General features: G+C 48.5%; 1 protein-coding gene across 1 annotated transcript in view; it reads left to right on the forward strand.

Moving 5' to 3' along the window:
- Nucleotides 1-20,431, forward strand: part of LOC309556619 (SCO-spondin-like) — a 204,513-nt gene that overhangs the window by 10,619 nt on the left and 173,463 nt on the right. Inside the window, exons 7-16 of the mRNA XM_082259053.1 lie at nucleotides 920-1,022; nucleotides 5,704-5,862; nucleotides 10,134-10,219; nucleotides 10,479-10,607; nucleotides 10,691-10,853; nucleotides 11,289-11,529; nucleotides 15,050-15,188; nucleotides 15,814-15,940; nucleotides 16,432-16,604; nucleotides 18,039-18,260. Of these exons, the coding sequence (XP_082115179.1) occupies nucleotides 920-1,022; nucleotides 5,704-5,862; nucleotides 10,134-10,219; nucleotides 10,479-10,607; nucleotides 10,691-10,853; nucleotides 11,289-11,529; nucleotides 15,050-15,188; nucleotides 15,814-15,940; nucleotides 16,432-16,604; nucleotides 18,039-18,260 (1,542 nt within the window). The remainder of the gene's footprint in view (nucleotides 1-919; nucleotides 1,023-5,703; nucleotides 5,863-10,133; nucleotides 10,220-10,478; nucleotides 10,608-10,690; nucleotides 10,854-11,288; nucleotides 11,530-15,049; nucleotides 15,189-15,813; nucleotides 15,941-16,431; nucleotides 16,605-18,038; nucleotides 18,261-20,431) is intronic.

Raw genomic sequence — 20,431 nt, forward strand, 5'->3', positions numbered from 1 at the left:
GTGTGACTGCAGTACTACATGTACCTACCTGTAGATGATATGGGGGGGGGTACATTGTGTGACTGCAGTACTACATGTACCTACCTGTAGATGATATGGGGGGGGGGGACATTGTGTGACTGCAGTACTACATGTACCTACCTGCAGATGATATGGGGGGGGGCATTGTGTGACTGCAGTACTACATGTACCTACCTGTAGATGATATGGGGGGGGGCATTGTGTGACTGCAGTACTACATGTACCTACCTGTAGATGATATGGGGGGGGGGACATTGTGTGACTGCAGTACTACATGTACCTACCTGCAGATGATATGGGGGGTGACATTGTGTGACTGCAGTAGTACATGTACCTACCTGTAGATGATATGGGGGGGGGTGACATTGTGTGACTGCAGTACTACATGTACCTACCTGTAGATGATATGGGGGGGGGGTGACATTGTGTGACTGCAGTACTACATGTACCTACCTGTAGATGATATGGGGGGGGAACATTGTGTGACTGCAGTACTACATGTACCTACCTGTAGATGATATGGGGGTGGGTGACATTGTGTGACTGCAGTAGTACATGTACCTACCTGTAGATGATATGGGGGGGTGACATTGTGTGACTGCAGTAGTACATGTACCTACCTGTAGATGATATGGGGGGGGTGACATTGTGTGACTGCAGTACTACATGTACCTACCTGTAGATGATATGGGGGGGGGGTGACATTGTCTGAGTGCAGTACTACATGTACTTACCTGTAGATGATATGGGGGGGGGGGTGACATTGTCTGAGTGCAGTACTACATGTACTTACCTGTAGATGCTATGGGGGGGGTGCATTGTGTGAGTGCAGTAGGTGGTAGGTGTACAGTAGCATTGCTGACCTTTCATGCTTGGCGTTGTGCTCTTGTCCCCTCAGACTCTCCGGATGATATTGGGGTTGGAGCAGGTCGTGGTGAAGGGGCGCACGGTGACCGTTAATGATGTTGTCGTACCAGGTGGAGATCCCCATCTGCAGAATGGTGAGTGGTGGTCAGTTGGTCATGTGATCAGTGGCGGTTCTGTCAGGCATGTGGTCTGGTGTCACCAATACCTAAGGAGCATTGAGCGTTCAGCACCTCAATATATATACTGTAGATAGAAGCCCACATGTCTGTAACGACACCCCAAAGTATAAAAGGGGTTACAGTCGTCTAGGATAATCCGCTTCCCAACCCCCCCCCCCCCCCCCCCAAGTATGAGGCAAGGCTCCGTATTGAGGTCAAGTGAGGATAACTCTCTTCTTCTCTTTTATTGAAAGGAACACAGCATTTATATACACTTTGAGAATACCACATGAACAATGACTGTGTAATTACATCCCTTAGTAGACAGCCAGGTGAGCTCATTAACATACTTATCAATAGTCTCAGACCCAATTAACATACTGTCCTATTTTAGACAAAAGCACTTAGTTAATCAGTAGACATTCTTTAGGAGGGGCTGCTGGAAACAATCCCCCCTCTCTCTGCAGCTAATACACATTGATTAGCAGACATGGTGTCTCTCGTAGTTCCTGGACGCCCAAATTAGGAGTTGCACTTCCTGTGCCTTACAGTGTATAGGAATCAGATAGATCTCCATATTTCCTGAGAGATACTGGTAATGTATATTACTGTCCTATTTGAAGTAATCCAAACCATATTCTCAGTGTACACCACCCTCCCGGTCACCCTGCATCCATAAAAGATGCATGGTGACTTAAACATAAGAAAGCCACACAAGGCTGGTCATGGTGCCTCCCAACCTCTTTAAAGGAATTTGGGGTCCACAACCCCCATGGCCAAAGTGACTCCTGTCACAATGTCCTTCTGCATTGAGGGGTGCTTTGATCCTCTGTCACCTGCAGGGCCGGTACAAGGGGGGGGGGGCAGAGGGGGCGGGTGCCCTGGGCGGCACAATTTAGTGAAGGAAGGGGGGCGCAGTTCATCGGAGGTGAAGTGTGTGTGTGACTAACACACCGGGCGGGCGAGCGGTCGCTAATCACTGTAAGGAAGTGAGCCTTTCACTTCCCTGTCAGGCGGGTATCTCCGCTGACAGAGAAGTGAAGGACTCACTTCATTACAGCGATTAGCGGCCGCTCGCCCGCCCGGTGTGTTAGTTCATACCAGGAGGCGGGGCGGACTGACCCATCTGACCAAATGCCCAGGATCCAGTGGGGGGCCCCCATGATGAGACGATGAGAGGCTCCTGGGGATGAAATCAGTGCCGGATCAATGTCCGGCATTGTGCTCCACACTCCACTCAGTGAAGAACTGTCGGCTGCCTGCGTGGCGGGCGGGTGCAGCAGAACTCTGTGGAAGAAGTACATGTTCGGTGAGTAGTACAGTAGAGGCCTGTGTGCGATAGAGGCAGAATTTATAGAGGCGGGATTGCCGTGTGCCCAATTGTAGAGGGGAGTTTGTGGGACTACAATGTCCAGCATGTCTATGGAGGAGGAGCACACCCCCATTTCTCTTCTCTCCTCCCCCCTTTCTCTTCTCTCCTCCATTCCCATCCCCCCTCCTCCCCCCATCCTCTCTCCCCCATACCCCTCTCTATCCTCTCCCCCCCCCTCTCTCTCTCTGTCCTCTCTCCCTCCCTCTTCTCTCTCTCTCCCCCTCTCTCCCTCTCTCCCTCTCTCTCTCTCTCTCTCTCTCCCTCTCTCTCTCTCTCCCTCCGTCCTCTCCCTCTCTCTCTCTCTCCCTCCGCTCTCTCCCTCTCTCTCTCTCCCTCCCTCCGCCCTCTCTCTCTCTCTCCCTCCGTCCTCTCTCTCTCTCTCTCTCTCTCTCCCTCCGTCCTCTCTCTCTCTCCCTCCGTCCTCTCTCTCTCTCTCCCTCCCTCCATCCTCTCTCTCTCTCCCTCCCTCCATCCTCTCTCTCTCTCTCCCTCCCTCCGTCCTCTCTCTCTCCCTCCGTCCTCTCTCTCTCTCTCTCTCTCTCTCTCTCCCTCCGTCCTCTCTCTCTCCCTCCGTCCTCTCTCTCTCCATCTGTCCTCTCTCTCTCTCTCTCTCCATCCGTCCTCTCTCTCTCTCTCCATCCGTCCTCTCTCTCTCCCTCCCTCTGTCCTCTCTCTCTCCCTCCGTCCTCTCTCTCTCCATCTGTCCTCTCTCTCTCTCTCCATCCGTCCTCTCTCTCTCTCTCCCTCCGTCCTCTCTCTCTCCCTCCGTCCTCTCTCTCTCCCTCCGTCCTCTCTCTCTCCATCTGTCCTCTCTCTCTCTCTCTCTCTCTCTCTCTCCATCCGTCCTCTCTCTCTCCATCCGTCCTCTCTCTCTCTCTCCATCCGTCCTCTCTCTCTCTCTCCATCTGTCCTCTCTCTCTCTCTCTCTCTCTCTCCCTCCGTCCTCTCTCTCTCCATCCGTCCTCTCTCTCTCTCTCCATCCGTCCTCTCTCTCTCTCTCCCTCCCTCTGTCCTCTCTCTCTCCCTCCCTCCTCTCTCTCCCTCCCTCCGTCCTCTCTCTCTCTCTCTCCCTCCTCTCTCTCTCTCCCTCCCTCCTCTCTCTCTCTCTCTCTCTCTCTCTCTCCCTCCGTCCTCTCTCTCTCCATCTGTCCTCTCTCTCTCCATCCGTCCTCTCTCTCTCTCTCCATCCGTCCTTTCTCTCTCTCTCCATCTGTCCTCTCTCTCTCTCTCTCTCTCTCCTCCGTCCTCTCTCTCTCTCTCCATCTGTCCTCTCTCTCTCTCTCCATCCGTCCTCTCTCTCTCTCTCCATCTGTCCTCTCTCTCTCTCTCTCTCTCTCTCTCTCTCCCTCCGTCCTCTCTCTCTCCATCCGTCCTCTCTCTCTCTCTCCATCCGTCCTCTCTCTCTCTCTCCCTCCCTCTGTCCTCTCTCTCTCTCTCTCTCTCCCTCCCTCTGTCCCTCTCTCTCTCTCCCTCCCTCCTCTCTCTCTCTCTCTCTCTACCCCCTCCCTCTCTCTCTCTCTCTCTCTCTCTCTCCCCCTCTCTCTCTCCCTCTCTCTCTCCCCCACCCTCTCTCTCTCTCTCTCTCCTCCTCCCTCTCTCTAGTCTCTCTCTGTCCTCTTCCCCCTGCCCTCTCTTCCCCTCTCTCTCTCTCTGTCCTCTTCCCCCCCCCCCCACCCTGTTCTCTCCTCCCTCCCCTCTTTCCCCTTTCCCCATCCTCTCTACTCCCCTTCCTCTGCCCCCCTCCTCTTCTTTCTGTTCCATTGTCATATATAGCTTAAAGTGAAAGCCTTCCAAACTATCTCAGGGCATAAAAAGAGGCTCTGTAAGTGCTGCATTGCACCATGAGGAGACTGGGGGAGGTGTGCTAGGAGTGGTGATATGGGGGGATTTGTGTTGGGATGGGGAATGGGTGAAAAGGATTTGTGCTAGGAGAGGGAATTTGGGGGGTTTGTGCTAGAAAAGGAAATATGGTGGGGGGAAAGAATTTGTGCTAACATCGAACATACATTTTTCTTTGGGGGGGGGGGGGGATTTACAAAAGTAGGGATTATTGGGGGGTATTTGTGCTAGGTGGGGGGGGGGGGAGAGGATTTGTGCTCAGAGCGGATATTTCCAGGTGTAGATGATTTGTGCCAGGAGGGGGAATTTGTGCTGGGGGCATATGGGGAGAGACAGAATTTGAGCTGGGGCAAAGATTTGTGCCCGGAGGCAGGAGAGTGGATTTGTACTGGGACAAAGGGGAGAGCATGCAGATTAGTGCTCGATTTTTTTTTTTTTTTTGGAGGGGAGGGGGGGGGGGGGCGCAATTTGGCATGTTCGCCCTGGGCTCCAGATGACCTTGTCCCAGCACTGGTCACCTGCATGGTTTTATATGATCAGGGAGCTCTGGGGTGGGGTTTCCCGTGACATCATTGCCCATATGTGGACTTGATCTAAAGGAGTCTCTTTAAACTAATTCACCAGGGAAAGGGCCAACTGCCGCCTTTCCCCAGTGGGAAGGGGGTGTTACATTAACCTCACCTTGACAGAACTTCCTGGGCACCATGGAGAGCAGAAATCATCTTGGCACCGGTGCTTAGGGAGGGAGATCCTCTTTTTGGGAGAACTCCCCTACCCCACTGATGAAGAGCATGCAGGCTGGGATACAAACAGCAGGGGGTGCTGCAGATATTAATTAACTCTCCTACATGGAGAGTCCATACCAGCAGATCAATAAAAGAAAATCCCGGAAGATCCACCCAACTATTTCCTCAAAGATTCCAGAAATATCAAAATAACTTCAGCTATTTCAATGACATTCGTCTCAGCAACATTCGATCTACCAAGGTTCATCCAAGGCAGAAGCAGACTCCCTTCTGTGTAGAGCAGCTCCTACGATGGTGAATGGTTCTCCATCATTCACAGATCTTAGATTCCTTCACTTGGGTCCAGGCTGACCTCATGATGTCATCTAAATTACATGAAGCTTTATTGTTCCAGACAATGAACACAGAAAGTCCACCCAGAGCCTCCTCAGCTGAGTCTACAAATATGCCGTCTTTGGGTGAAACGCGTCAAAGTGAGGAAGGTCTGGCAGACCATCTGTGTTGTTCAGCAATGCAGAGGGTTCACTGGGACAATAAAGCTTCATCCATTGTAATGTCATGGGAGTGTGGCCGCCGGTCTCCTTTTGGGAGCAGGTATGAGCTCTATCTGGCCGGGGACCTGTGCCTCCAAGCTGGGGAAGATTGTGGACCTGGGAGTGCTGGTTTTCTGGAGAACCTCATATTGTCTTCTTTCCATCAGGAATAAATATCCTCTGGCTAGGCGATTTCATCTTCGTAGAGAGCGGTCTCGGGGTGCGGGTGAAGTTTGATGGCAGAAACAACGTCTACGTGACGGTGACGTCTGATCTCCAGCACAGGACCAATGGGCTCTGTGGGATCTACAATGACAATACAAAAGGTAACGCTCTGTAGGGGGCGCTGTGCTCTCTGGGCGGATGGACAATTATTGTGGTATTGCTATAGAGAATATTCCTCACTTTTGTGTAATGACTATCTGTGGTCAGACCATCTCCTACATGTACCAACCACAATTTATTTTCCAGAGGATGGGTATGTGATACTGATCCTGCACTGGTGGACTATCAGAGCTCCATATACCAATCATATACTAATGGTGGCTCCATATACCAATAATATACTGATAGTGGCTCCATATACCAATCGTATACTGATAGTGGCTCCATATACCAATCATATACTGATAGTGGCTCCATATACCAATCATATACTGATAGTGGCTCCATATACCAATCATATACTGATAGTGGCTCCATATACTAATCATATACTGATAGTGGCTCCATATACCAATCATATACTGATAGTGGCTCCATATACCAATCATATACTGATAGTGGCTCCATATACCAATCATATACTGATAGTGGCTCCATATACCAATCATATACTAATGGTGGCTCCATATACCAATCATATACTGATAGTGGCTCCATATACCAATCATATACTAATGGTGGCTCCATATACCAATCATATACTAATGGTGGCTCCATATACCAATCATATACTGATAGTGGCTCCATATACCAATCATATACTGATAGTGGCTCCATATACTAATCATATACTGATAGTGGCTCCATATACCAATCATATACTGATAGTGGCTCCATATACTAATCATATACTGATAGTGGCTCCATATACCAATCATATACTGATAGTGGCTCCATATACCAATCATATACTGATAGTGGCTCCATATACCAATCAAATACTGATGGTGGCTCCATATACCAATCATATACTGATAGTGGCTCCATATACCAATCATATACTGATAGTGGCTCCATATACCAATCATATACTAATGGTGGCTCCATATACCAATCATATACTGATAGTGGCTCCATATACCAATCATATACTGATAGTGGCTCCATATACCAATCATATACTGATAGTGGCTCCATATGCCAATCATATACTGATAGTGGCTCCATATACCAATCATATACTGATAGTGGCTCCATATACCAATCATATACTGATAGTGGCTCCATATACTGGTCCGACAGTGGTGGAGATCAGTGCCCAATATACCTATCATATACTTATAGTGGTTCAATCCATATACTGGTCTGGCAGTGGTGGACAATCAGTACTCTATATATTGATCATATACTGATTGTTGCTCCATATACTGGTCCAGCAGTGGTGGACGATCGGGGTTCCATATACTGATTATATACCGATAGAAGTTCCATATATCCTGGTCTGCAGTGGTGGAGATCAGTGTTCTGTATACTGATCATATACTGATAGTGGCTCCATATACTGGTCTGGCAGTGGTGGATGAGCAGAGCTCCATATACCAATCATATACTTATAGTGACTCTATCTACTGGTCTGGCAGTGCTTGACCAGAGCAGAGTCTTCAGAGACAGGACTAGAGCTGAGTCTTCAGAGACAGGGCCAGAGCTGAGTCTTCAGAGACAGGACCAGAGCAGAGTCTTTAGAGACAGGACCAGAGCTGAGTCTTTAGAGACAGGACCAGAGCTGAGTCTTCATAGAGAGGACCAGAGCTGAGTCTTCATAGAGAGGACAAGAGTTGAGTCTTCAGAGACAAAGCCAGAGCTGAATCTTCAGAGACAGGACCAGAGCTGAGTCTTCATAGAGAGGACCAGAGCTGAGTCTTCAGAGACAGGGCCAGAGCTGAGTCTTCAGAGACAGGACCAGAGCAGAGTCTTTAGAGACAGGACCAGAGCTGAGTCTTTAGAGACAGGACCAGAGCTGAGTCTTCATAGAGAGGACCAGAGCTGAGTCTTCATAGAGAGGACAAGAGTTGAGTCTTCAGAGACAAAGCCAGAGCTGAGTCTTCAGAGACAGGACCAGAGCTGAGTCTTCATAGAGAGGACCAGAGCAGAGTCTTCAGAGACAGGACCAGAGCAGAGTCTTCAGAGACAGGACCAGAGCTGAGCCTTCAGAGACAGGACCAGAGTTGAGTCTTTAGAGACAGGACCAGAGCTCAGCCTTCAGAGACAGGACCAGAGCTGAGTCTTCAGAGACAGGACCAGAGTTGAGTCTTCAGAGACAGGACCAGAGCTCAGCCTTCAGAGACAGGACCAGAGCTCAGCCTTCAGAGACAGGACCAGAGCTGAGTCTTCAGAGACAGGACCAGAGCTGAGTCTTCAGAGACAGGACCAGAGCTGAGTCTTCAGAGACAGGACCAGAGTTGAGTCTTCAGAGACAGGACCAGAGCTGAGTCTTCAGAGACAGGACCAGAGCTGAGTCTTCAGAGACAGGACCAGAGCTGAGCCTTCAGAGACAGGACCAGAGCCGACTCTTCAGAGACAGGACCAGAGCTGAGTCTTCAGACAGGACCAGAGCAGAGTCTTCAGACAGGACCAGAGCAGAGTCTTCAGAGACAGGACCAGAGCTGAGCCTTCAGAGACAGGACCAGAGCTGAGCCTTCAGAGACAGGACCAGAGCCGACTCTTCAGAGACAGGACCAGAGCTGAGTCTTCAGACAGGACCAGAGCAGAGTCTTCAGACAGGACCAGAGCCGACTCTTCAGAGACAGGACCAGAGCTGAGTCTTCAGACAGGACCAGAGCAGAGTCTTCAGACAGGACCAGAGCAGAGTCTTCAGACAGGACCAGAGCAGAGTCTTCAGAGACAGGACTAGAGCTGAGTCTTCAGGGACAGGACCAGAGCAGAGTCTTCAGAGACAGGACCAGAGCTGAGTCTTCAGGGACAGGACCAGAGCAGAGTCTTCAGAGACAGGACCAGAGCAGAGTCTTCAGAGACAGGACCAGAGCTGAGTCTTCAGGGACAGGACCAGAGCAGAGTCTTCAGAGACAGGACCAGAGCTGAGTCTTCAGAGGCAGGACCAGAGCTGAGTCTTCAGAGACAGGACCAGAGCTGAGTCTTCAGGGACAGGACCAGAGCTGAGTCTTCAGGGACAGGACCAGAGCTGAGTCTTCAGAGACAGGACCAGAGCAGAGTCTTCAGAGACAGGACCAGAGCTGAGTCTTCAGGGACAGGACTAGAGCTGAGTCTTCAGGGACAGGACCAGAGCAGAGTCTTCAGAGACAGGACCAGAGCTGAGTCTTCAGGGACAGGACCAGAGCAGAGTCTTCAGAGACAGGACCAGAGCAGAGTCTTCAGAGACAGGACCAGAGCTGAGTCTTCAGGGACAGGACCAGAGCAGAGTCCTCAGAGACAGGACCAGAGCTGAGTCTTCAGAGGCAGGACCAGAGCTGAGTCTTCAGAGACAGGACCAGAGCTGAGTCTTCAGGGACAGGACCAGAGCTGAGTCTTCAGGGACAGGACCAGAGCTGAGTCTTCAGAGACAGGACCAGAGCAGAGTCTTCAGAGACAGGACCAGAGCTGAGTCTTCAGGGACAGGACCAGAGCTGAGTCTTCAGCGCAGGACCAGAGCTGAGTCTTCAGGGACAGGACCAGAGCAGAGTCTTCAGAGACAGGACCAGAGCTGAGTCTTCAGGGACAGGACCAGAGCTGAGTCTTCAGGGACAGGACCAGAGCTGAGTCTTCAGAGGCAGGACCAGAGCTGAGTCTTCAGAGGCAGGACCAGAGCTGAGTCTTCAGAGGCAGGACCAGAGCAGAGTCTTCAGAGTCAGGGGACTTATTGACACAATGTCTGGGGCTCTGGACCTAGAAAGAACTCAACAGCCAACTTTTAGCAGTGTGGCACTGGAGAGCGCCCTGTATGAAGCTCAGTGCCGGAAGGTTCCTTCTAGTTCCTATAGTTTACCCTTTCCGTATCAGTATACCATCCCCCATCCTCTAGTTCAGAGGGAAGTCTGAAGAAGAAGAATTTCCCATCTCACCCTCCTTAGTGTGGCTTCATTATTTTTCTTCTTTCAGGATTTCAACTGGTGATCCTGCCAGTCACACACTTCCTGTCCTAGGGTGACCACGCCCACTGTACTATGTCTATGGGGGAGTAGTGTTGTCACCCCAGGACAGGACTGCAGGACACCCCCTCCTCTCCTCATCTACTAGGGATTACGGGAGGTGTTCTGTAGTCCTTAGAGATTGCTGGGAAGAATGGAACTGATAATTCAGCTCCCCGGATTTCTGGCAGGATCAGCAGGTATTATGCTAATTGATCAGATATAAGAAATCACTTCTGATGGAATATTGTTCTGGTTTATAAATACTAATCATTATTCATTCCCGGCAGATGATTTCACCCGCTTCGAGGGCGGTCTTTCTTCGAACGTCGCAGCGTTTGGCAATTCCTGGAGAGTCCGGGAGGTCGGCACCCAGGTGAGGATCACATGACCTCTGCAATACCTGCAGACTTTGGGGCAGATTTAATGACCAATCAGCAGTCAGCTATATCAGGTGATGGCAGGATAGTGAAAGCCCTCTCGCCCCAACATTCAAAAGATTACTGGGGGGGGGGGTAAAGTGAACCTATCCTGCGGAGGGCGGCAGTGGGCGGGGTATCATGTGACCCAGAGGGAGGCTCTTATGGTCAGGTGACCCCAGTAGTGTCTGACTGACTGTCACGCTTTGTACCCAGAGGTCATGTGATGATGTGGCAGAGGTCGGGCACAGCTGTGACCTCCCCGGGAGACACGCCCTCAGGAAGGAGGCGGAGCGTGTGTGTGAGAAGCTCCTGAGCGCCCCCTTCAGTCAGTGCCACCACAAGGTAAGGCCAGTGGGATTCTGGGAAATTTCTGCACGATGGACATGGAGCTGTCATGTGACCTGATCTGTCCCTCCCCTTTTAAGGTGGACCCCAGTGGATTCTACGACACCTGTCTGTACTCGTATTGTCAGGACGCAGCGCCTGCACGGAACAGGACGCCCGCTGTGTGCCAAACCTTCACCAGCTTCGCCCGGGAGTGCGCCCAACACAAGATCACCATCACCTGGAGGAGGGCCGACTTCTGTGGTGTGTTCTAGGGGCGGGGTCACATGGCATCACCAATACCCAGAATCCTCCACACTCCTGTCTGCGAATAATGGTCCTCCTTGCTTCTGTCTTAGATATAATGATAGTTCTAGTTCTTTCTCCTCCTGTCTGCTAATATCATGATAGTCCTTCTTTCTCCTGTCTACTGATAATGGTCCTCCCTGCTTCTGTCTGCAGATATAAAGATAGTTGTTTTAGTTTTCCCTCCTCCTGTCTGCTGATATGATAATACTTCCTACTTCCCTTTGTTTTGCTGCCATAATGAGTGGACCTTTCTGGGAATTTGTGGAGGACGGAGCTCTGTAAGTCTCGTATTTCATGTTCTGTGACTGGTTGCTATGGTAACATTCCTCCAGACACAGCTGACCCCAGTGCTGGTGTGGATAACCTCTTGACCGTCTTTGTCCTCTGCAGAAAAGGAGTGCATGATGGGTAAGCAGTACTCGGACTGCGTGTCGTCCTGTCCGGCCAGCTGCGCCTCGGTGGGGAGTTCTGATGATGGTCAGTGCCGGGACGAGTGTGTCAGCGGGTGCGAGTGTCCAGCTGGGCTGTACTTGGAGGACGGCGTGTGTGTGCGGGAGGAGGAGTGTCCGTGTTACCACCGGAGACAGAGATACGCCCCCGAGGAGACCATCCGCCAGAGGTGTAACCAATGGTGAGCTCCTTTCTCAGGAGGAGATAATGGTCCTCCCTGCTCATGTCTGCTGATATAAGGATGACACTTCCTACTTCTCTTTCTTTTGCTGCCATTATGAGAGGATCTTTCTGGGAATTTGTGGAGGATGAAGCTCTGTAAGTCTCATATTTCATTTTCTGTGACTGGTTGCTATGGTGACATAGGTGTAATCAATAGTAAGCTCCTTCCATGACCCCCGCCTACACTTAGAGACAGATGTCCAATACCAGGGAACGTGTCACCCACCAGGGTTCCCAACCTACCGCTGCATTTTTTTACTGACAAAACATGGGAAATTTACTGACAGAGCACATTTTCTTACTGACAACCTGAAAAATGACAGTACTTCTATTAAAACGAAGAGACTACTGTAGATATTTAAACAGTATAAACACGATATATAAACACTGACAGTACACATACAAGTAATTTGCCGGGTTTACACTTAAAAAAGTCAACGCAACATGACAATTATCATGAAAAGAAACAAAAAAACATCATAAAATTCATATCACCATAGTGAATAAACAATAGTGAATAGGCAAATAAATAAATCCATTTTCATTTAAATTATAGAAAATACACAAAAATTGTGAAGTCCATAGATAATCCAACACGTGAATAGCGTCCTCAGTGAGTGAAGCTCCATTGTGTAGAGAGAGAGAGGAGGAAACACTCTCATGGTGCAGTATTTCAAATCATTTATTTAAAAAAGAAAGTTGTATTGCACTTACATCAAAGAAGACAGGGATCAGCATGTATTGTTAAGGAATCGCCAGTTTGCGCTCCACCTGCGTTCCAGCTGACCGAAAATGACGTATCGCAAACACCACGTAGGCATTAGGTATATAGTGAGACCTTAAGGGTCCTGTCTGAATAAAGGGTGGTGTTTGAGATACGTCATTTCTGGTCAGCTGGAATGCAGGGGGAGCACAAACTGGCGATTCCTAAACAATACATGCTTATCCCTGTCTTCTTTGATGTAAGTGCAATACAACCTTCTTTTTTAAATAAATGCATTGAAATACTGCACCATGAGAGTGTTTTTTCCTCTCCCTCTCTATATGGCAACACTGGAGTTTTCAATACGCTATTTATATACATATTGAATGGATGACAGCAAATCATCCCTGTAACCTCATGTATGACATCTTGGATTTTCCCATATGCGCAATTTGACTCCCTGTAATAGGGATCAATTAGGGTGACCGAGAAAATGATGGACAGCTACTTAATGGACACTGAGAATATGGTTTGGATTATTTTAAAATCCACAATATCCCTCAAGAAATCTATGATACATTAATTCAACTGTATCAGAATGATGGAACATTGGATGAGCTTTGCCTCATAGACTATTGTAGGTCGGAACTGGACAGTCTGCTACTGGAGTCTCCTGCTATTTTCTGTTTAAGAAGGTATTCTGTGGTTATACTTAGGATAATGTGTAATATACTTTATGAGTTTGATGTCGGCAAGTCTGACCTGGAATGAGATCCCTGGTTATCCAGGTGGTTAGTATAATTAACTTCAGCTCCCGAAGGTTTTACCCACCCCCCCCCCCCCTTAATGACCAGGCCATTTTTTGTGATTCGGCACTGCATTACTTTGTAAACATAGGTGTAGCGCTAACCAAACAATAGGATAAAGTCAGTGTCCATATCCAAAAGGGGAAACCAGAAGAGTATACATTTGTTAAGGGAATCCTCTGAGTGATAAATGGACAGTCACCAGCACCCGATCACACAGCCTCTTATCGAATTATATTGACCCTCATCACAAAGGTCAATATAGGCAGCAAATCCTATGTTGAGCAAATATGGCCGTAAGATCCTTCTAGCGTTCACCCTGTGGTTCCTGTATTACGCTTCCAGTGGTGTCATCGAATCATGTAGGGACAAGTAGGACACCTAAAGTGAGAACGTTAGCTGTAGCTCTGTTTTTGAAACCCCGCTACTTGGTAGAGAGATCTCGTTGGAACGCAGGTTCCTCCGAGACTGCATGCACATAGTCACATACATGTACTTGATTATGCACAGCCAAGCCTCCCTGCCGCAGTAAATCTGCGTGGGGCGGTCGGCAAATGGGTAATGTTTAGCTATGGTAATTATTTTCCTGTGTGCAGTTTGTATTGTTAGAGTAACATGATCAGGAGGGGGATGTCATCCCCTGGGGTATATATTCTGTGTGAGTTTGTCAAATAAACGTTCCAGATCTCATACAAGCTATTTTTCGGCTAGTCTTATATGTTATGCGGCTGGAATATCTGATATCTATGTTCAGACTGGAGGAAGCCGTATACTGACGGAAGCCCACAAGCACAGTGTGGGACGGTTCCGTCACACCCTTTATCTGCACTGACATCTTCATGGTCTGATATCCGGGAAAATCCACATCCACCCAACTCGTAATAATAATAATAGTAATAATAATAATAATAATAGTAATAATAATAATATTGCTAAATCTGCTACTATTAATAATACTAATATTAATAGAAATAAAAATAATAGTAATGATAATAATTATGATGATATTGATTGTTATGACAATAATAACAATAATTGTAAATTATTAATACCAATAAAAGCAATATTAATGATAATAGCATCATTAATGGGAATAAAAATTATGAAAATGATAATAGATATAATAATAATAACAATAAAAATAACAATGATAATAATATACTGTAATAGTGAAAGTTCTATGACAAGGCAAGTTTTATTTATTGATAAGGGAAGAACAATCACACAAGTAGATCTAAAAGAATGTTCCAAAAGAAGAAAAGATAATACATGAGGCATAATGTCGGTCCTCTGTGTCCTGTATGTTGGTTGGGCTCCTCACAGAGATTCTGACTACCGCTCGCTTCTTTTTATAATACACAAGACCCCCCACTACTAAACCACACCCTCATCTCCACCCCTCACTTGGGTCTCCTCCCACTCACCTTAGGCTAACATCTTCCAACAGGTGGCTCTGCCATACTGCAGGCAAGTTCCTTTGCATAGGTCACCATTAGGTTACTGTTTGCCCCTTGTTGGATACCAAGAATTGGTGACTTCAGGGTGACTTTAGGGTGCTTTAATTTGGATTCTGTACGGTACATTCCCTCCAGGGCAGATAACACCCCCATATGAGCAGGGTGCTAGGAGATGGGATCTATGACCATTACATCCTGTGGGGTGACCCTCACTTTGCTGGTCTTACAGTTACACTCAGTGATGACAACAGATGGCCTATTGATAGCTACAGTGATCTAATTGCCAGATCAGACAGATCCAAATCTATCAGATCCCATTTTATATGAACATTGAGTACACTCCAACAGTATAAAAGTGTCTGAAACACGTCCTGTCTGTGATGTCCCAGATTCAGACTCAGGCTGTGATTGGTTGATGTCAGGTAATCCATCCTATGTGACCCTTCGGGGCCCATTGACGAGGACAGATTTGGATGTTCCGGGACCCTCACAATGCTTTCCTCCTCATTACAGTGTGTGTCGGGGCGGACGATGGCGCTGCTCTCAGGAAAAGTGCTCTGCGGAGTGCTCGGTCCTTGGGGATCCCCATTATGTCACATTCGATCGGAAAAGATTCTCCTTCCATGGGCAGTGCGGCTACATCTTAGTACAGGTATGTCATCACCACTGGGGGGTGCCACAGCCCCCCGTCCCAGGGACTTTCAACAATGTATCAAAGTTGATGGTGCTGTCTGTCTGGAGCATTAACAGCAGTTGTAGTGTTTCTGAGGCCCAGGTCTATAGCTTTATCACCTGTACAGTTATGTAGAGTATTTGGGGTGTCCCAGGTGAAGGCCCATCATTTAGACCCAACTGACAGGTATGTAGAGTGTTTGAGGTGTCCCAGGTGGAGGCTCATCGTGTAGACCCAACTGACAGGTATGTAGAGTGTTTGGGATGTCCCAGGTGAATGCCCATCATTTAGACCTGACTGACAGGTGTGTAGAGTTATTGGTGTGTCCAAGGTGGAGGCTCATTGTTTAGACCGATTTGACAGCTATGTAGAGTGTTTGGGGTGTCCCAGGTGAAGGCTCATCATTTAGACCCAACTGACAGGTATGTAGAGTGTTTGGGGTGGGGTGTCCCAGGTGAAGGCCCATCATTTAGACCTGACTGACAGGTGTGTAGAGCTATTGGTGTGTCCAAGGTGGAGGCTCATTGTTTAGACCTATTTGACAGGTATGTAGAGTGCTTGAGGTGTCCCAGGTGGAGGCTCATCATTTCTCTTCTCTCGGCAGGATTATGTGGACAGGAAGCTCCTCATCACGGCGGAGAACCAGGCCTGTGGAAGTCAGGGATCTGTCAGCTGCCTCCGCACCATCACTGTCACCGCACATAAGACTTCAGTCACACTTCATGTCTCAGGTAACCTTCCCCCAGATTGTGGACAATAAGAGTGACACATGGGTATGTGACGTAAGCACATGTGACCAGCAGGGGAAAGCAGAGCTCATATGGAAAGATGACTTTAGCCAAAGTGAACAGCAGATAGTGGAGCTCACATACATGAACATGTAACCAGCAGGGGACAGTGCAGCTTAGATGGAAATGTGACCTTAGCCAATGTGACCAGAAGGGGGCAGCGGAGCTCACATGGAAATGTGCCATAAGCCGTGTAAACACCAGGGGGCAGCAGAGCTCACATGGACATGTGACATCAGGGCATGTGACCAGAAGGGGGCAGCGAAGCTCAGGTGGAACATGTGACAAGCAAGGGAGATGGAATATTTGATGTTTGTCTTGTTGGGTTGTGGTCAGGACAATGAGATTTTCTTCCCTACAATTCACCCGAACAGTTTTTAATAATAAATCTAATTTACTCTTCTGTGTGATGAACATATCTTCTTCCTGTTTAGGACCCCCCACAGTGAACGGCCAGGAGGTGACGTTGCCTTTCCTGAGCCCTGACCTGTCCGTCAGAAGGGTGTCCTCCTCCTTCCTCCTTCTGCAGACATTCGGGGCTCATCTCCTCTGGAATACGGAATTTCCTGCTGCGTATATTACTCTTCAGCCAGCATTCGCCAACAAGGTAAAACACCACTAGGCTGGAGGGAACTACACTCACATGTAGCGGTTATTGATTGTTGCCAGATCTCGTTGTCATAGAAGGACTGCGAATAAAGTGAGGACAGAGGGGACATTGCCAGGTTATCCTGTCTTCATGGTATCTGTACCCCAACTATATCTCTCAGTCCTGCCCCCCCCCCCCCGAGATCTGAATAGTCCTCAGATACTGGAACATCTCCCTCCACCTAAAACACCACACAGCATTGGAAAATAGAGGAACTATACCATAATGGCCGTGACCTGCCACAAGGATAGCGTGTCTTTATTTTTATTTGCCAGCTTGTTTCCTTTTCTCTGGGTTATCATCTGGTCACTATATACAAACTAATGATAATTTCCCCATCCATCATTGAGGGACACAGCTCAGGGATTTCAAGCACATTGTGTCTTGTATTAGTTAGGTGTTCATTCTTCCCATGGAGAATGCTCTGTTCTCTACTGACTAGGAGTTATAAGTGATTGACCAATCCATCTTCTCCTTAGTGGAATCTGCCATTCCTGCCATTAACCGTTCCATCTTCTCCTTGGTGGGATCTGCCATTCCTCCCATTGACCGATCCATCTTCTCTATGGTGGAATCTGCCATTCCTCCCATTGACTAATCCATCTTCTCCTTGGTGGGATCTGCCATTCCTCCCATTGACCGATCCATCTTCTCCTTGGTGGGATCTGCCATTCCTCCCATTGAATGATCCATCTTCTCCTTGGTGGGATCTGCCATTGCTCCCATTGACCGATCCATCTTCTCTTTGGTGGGATCTCTCATTCCTCTCATTCTACACTTTTAGTTCCCAGGCTTCGGCTGAATGGTCTGCATCACTAAGTAGGGATCTGTAGGGGTGGAATTAAAGTAGGGGTGGAATTAAGGAACCACTCTGTCCAATGAAGAAGCCAGAAGTTTTTTTTGGATGGGGGAGCCAGGAAGTGTTTAAGGGTGGGGGGATGGGGAATGGAACCATGTTTCATGTTTTACCCTTAATATGGATGTGACATGAAAGGTGGAGTGGTAAAAATACCGACCCAGCGACACCAGTAATGGGACACTATTTCTCCCACTGACACCAATGATGGGACACCTATTCCTCCCACTGATACCAATGATGGGACACTACTCCTCCCACTGACACCAATGATGGGACACTATTCCTCCCACTGATACCAATGATGGGACACTATTCCTCCCACTGACACCAATGATGGGACACTATTCCTCCCACTGATACCAGCGATGGCGCACTATCTCCATCATAGATCATCTCTGTGGTGCATTTGGAAATGTATCCGTGTCTATGAATACTATGTGACAATCCTGGTGGAGGAAGATCAGATATAATAGTGGGTATAATAGGGGGTCTAGCACACAACTCCATGAAGTCACCTTTCCTTTCTTGTCCAGGTTCGCGGTCTGTGCGGCACCTTCAACTGGAACCAAAGCGATGACTTCACCACCCCAGAGGGCGACATTGAGACCAGCGCCGCAGCCTTCGCCAATAAGTTTAAGGTGTCGGCGGAGTGCCCAGACGTGGGGTCTGTCAGGTTTGACCCGTGTGGGACGTACACGCAGCGCAGAGAATTCGCAGAGGACATGTGTGCAGTCATCTCAAGCTCCGTGTTCCAGGTATGCAGTCACACTTCTAGAGATTAATAGAGATTTCAGTGACTGAGGGGAGAGCAGAAAAGCCCACATGGGGCAGATTACTCCTCGGGTTGTAATGCCGCCTACAGGGGGACGGGACACTAGCAAACAAAAATCGTCTTTTCTTCAGATCTGCTGAGAAACATGGAACCAATTTTTTTTAGCTGTTTGAATTTGTCCTTTGATTCTTCTTCCATCCACTTCAATCAGGATTCCTCACTACACCGGATTGGTGTTTCCTCAGCCGGGCTGTGGAGGCCGTACCTGGACCCCACTGTGTTGGAGGTGCCTAGAATGTGAAATTTGGGCACCGGGCTCGGCATTGTGGAGCTTTCCACACCTTCGTGTAAAAATTAGCCTCTACAGGAGGACAGGAAATCTTTAGCCTGGGGAGGCAAGCGCATTTACCAGCCCTTTCATGGTAGTGTTAGGTACCTGTTAGGTAAAGTCTGAAGTGGAGTTTGAGTGCTGAGGATTCAGGCGAAAACGAAGTCAGAGAGATCAGGCCAGCAACAGATCGGGCAAAGCGGTATCCAAACGTAATCCAAAGAATGGTCAGGCAGGCAGAAGTCATACACAAGCTGGCGGTGAAGTACAGATTCGGCAGGCTGAAGAGGGGTCAAGAATACAGGCAAAAGTTCATACACGAAAGTCTATCAAAGAGCAAGCAGCACACCCAGGAAAATATTCCAAACAAACGGCATTGAGGAACAGGAAGTGCTGCTTTCTGAAGGCTGAGTAAATTGTACATTGTTTGCAGCTGGCAGCAGGTGGAGCTAGTGAGTCCAAAAGTAAAGCATCAGGCTGGAAAATCGCTGCAAAAACTCCAGAGCTTCTTTGTGGCACAACAGATAAGGCTGCAAGCTATGAAACAGGGAACCTTCCGGTTCAAGGACACCCAGGTACATGACAGGTAGGGACATAAAGAAAGTGTACAATGCAAAGTGTGCCATGGTGCCCCTGTGATTTGTGGGTGCTTCTTTGTGACACACATTTACATTTTTTAGCATCAAATTACTTTGGGGCGCTCGACATTTGGTCACATGACATCTCAGGGCCACGGAGGAAGTTGGCACCAGAAGACTTCCCTCTGCAGATGTTATTATCACAGGTCTGAATGGGAAACAGATTGCTTATTAATGCCCACCAGGTGCCACTAGCTGCATGTCCACCTCTGATCAATGTTTCTGAGGTGAAATATCTTCACTCAGGGCCACCAACCCAAGATATCCTATTAGTTCCAGCCCAGTCCCCCAAGTCCTACCCTTCCAGTAACAGTGGTAGATCCGCCTGCAGGCAGGTGCAGTCTGTATTCCCCACCGAAGGTGGTGCTCAACCGAGGTGGCAATACAGAAAGGGAAGGAAGTTGTGGGGAACTTGGCTGCTCTATGACTTCCTGTGGTCTGATTGGACGCTGGTGCGCCATGTGACTTCAGCTGGACGTCTTGGGTCATAGAGAGTCTATTTAAGACTCTGGCTCCCAGGTTTGGTGCACTTTTTGGGGGTGGCCAGCATAGGGAAGGAATCCCCGTTTGACAGGGACAATGCTTAGAGGCAGGGAGAGGTTCCAGAGGAGTGGGGCCAGTGCAGTCCCCTTTGGGAGTGGACAGGCCAGGCCGCTTTCTGCTTCTCATTGTAGACGCTGACAGCATCTTCAAGTCTTCAGACCGCTGTTATAGTCCATAAGTGTCTCCAGACGGGTATGCTTACCTGCTGGGCCTTAATAATTTATTTAGAACCTTTTCTACAATATAAATTTGTTGCTTGACTTGGACTCTGTGTGTTTACTGCCTGCCACATTATGATGCACCTTGCTCTCCCCTATTAGACTGAGTAGACATCAGTCTACTAGCAACATTTTCATTATAGGGCTTTCTTGGCCACTTTTATATAAAAGAAAGCTTCAAACATTGCACAAAGGATTACCCTTGCAGGGGGTTTTAGCATTCTTTAGCAAAACAAATACCGACCCCCCAATACCAGCCTTCTGGATTGCTCTGGCCTCAAATGCTTTAGGACATTGTCTCTCCTGCAGCCTTTCCATCTGGCTTCCACCTTGAGTAAAGCTGACCTGTCTTCTGAAACAGAGCCCTGAGCCACATGTTGGGAAGGTGCAGCATGGTGTGACAGGCAGTACACATACAGAGTACCGG

The sequence above is a fragment of the Pelophylax lessonae genome (assembly GCF_965119305.1).
Source record: "Pelophylax lessonae genome assembly, chromosome: 5".
Taxonomy (NCBI): Eukaryota; Metazoa; Chordata; class Amphibia; order Anura; family Ranidae; genus Pelophylax; species Pelophylax lessonae.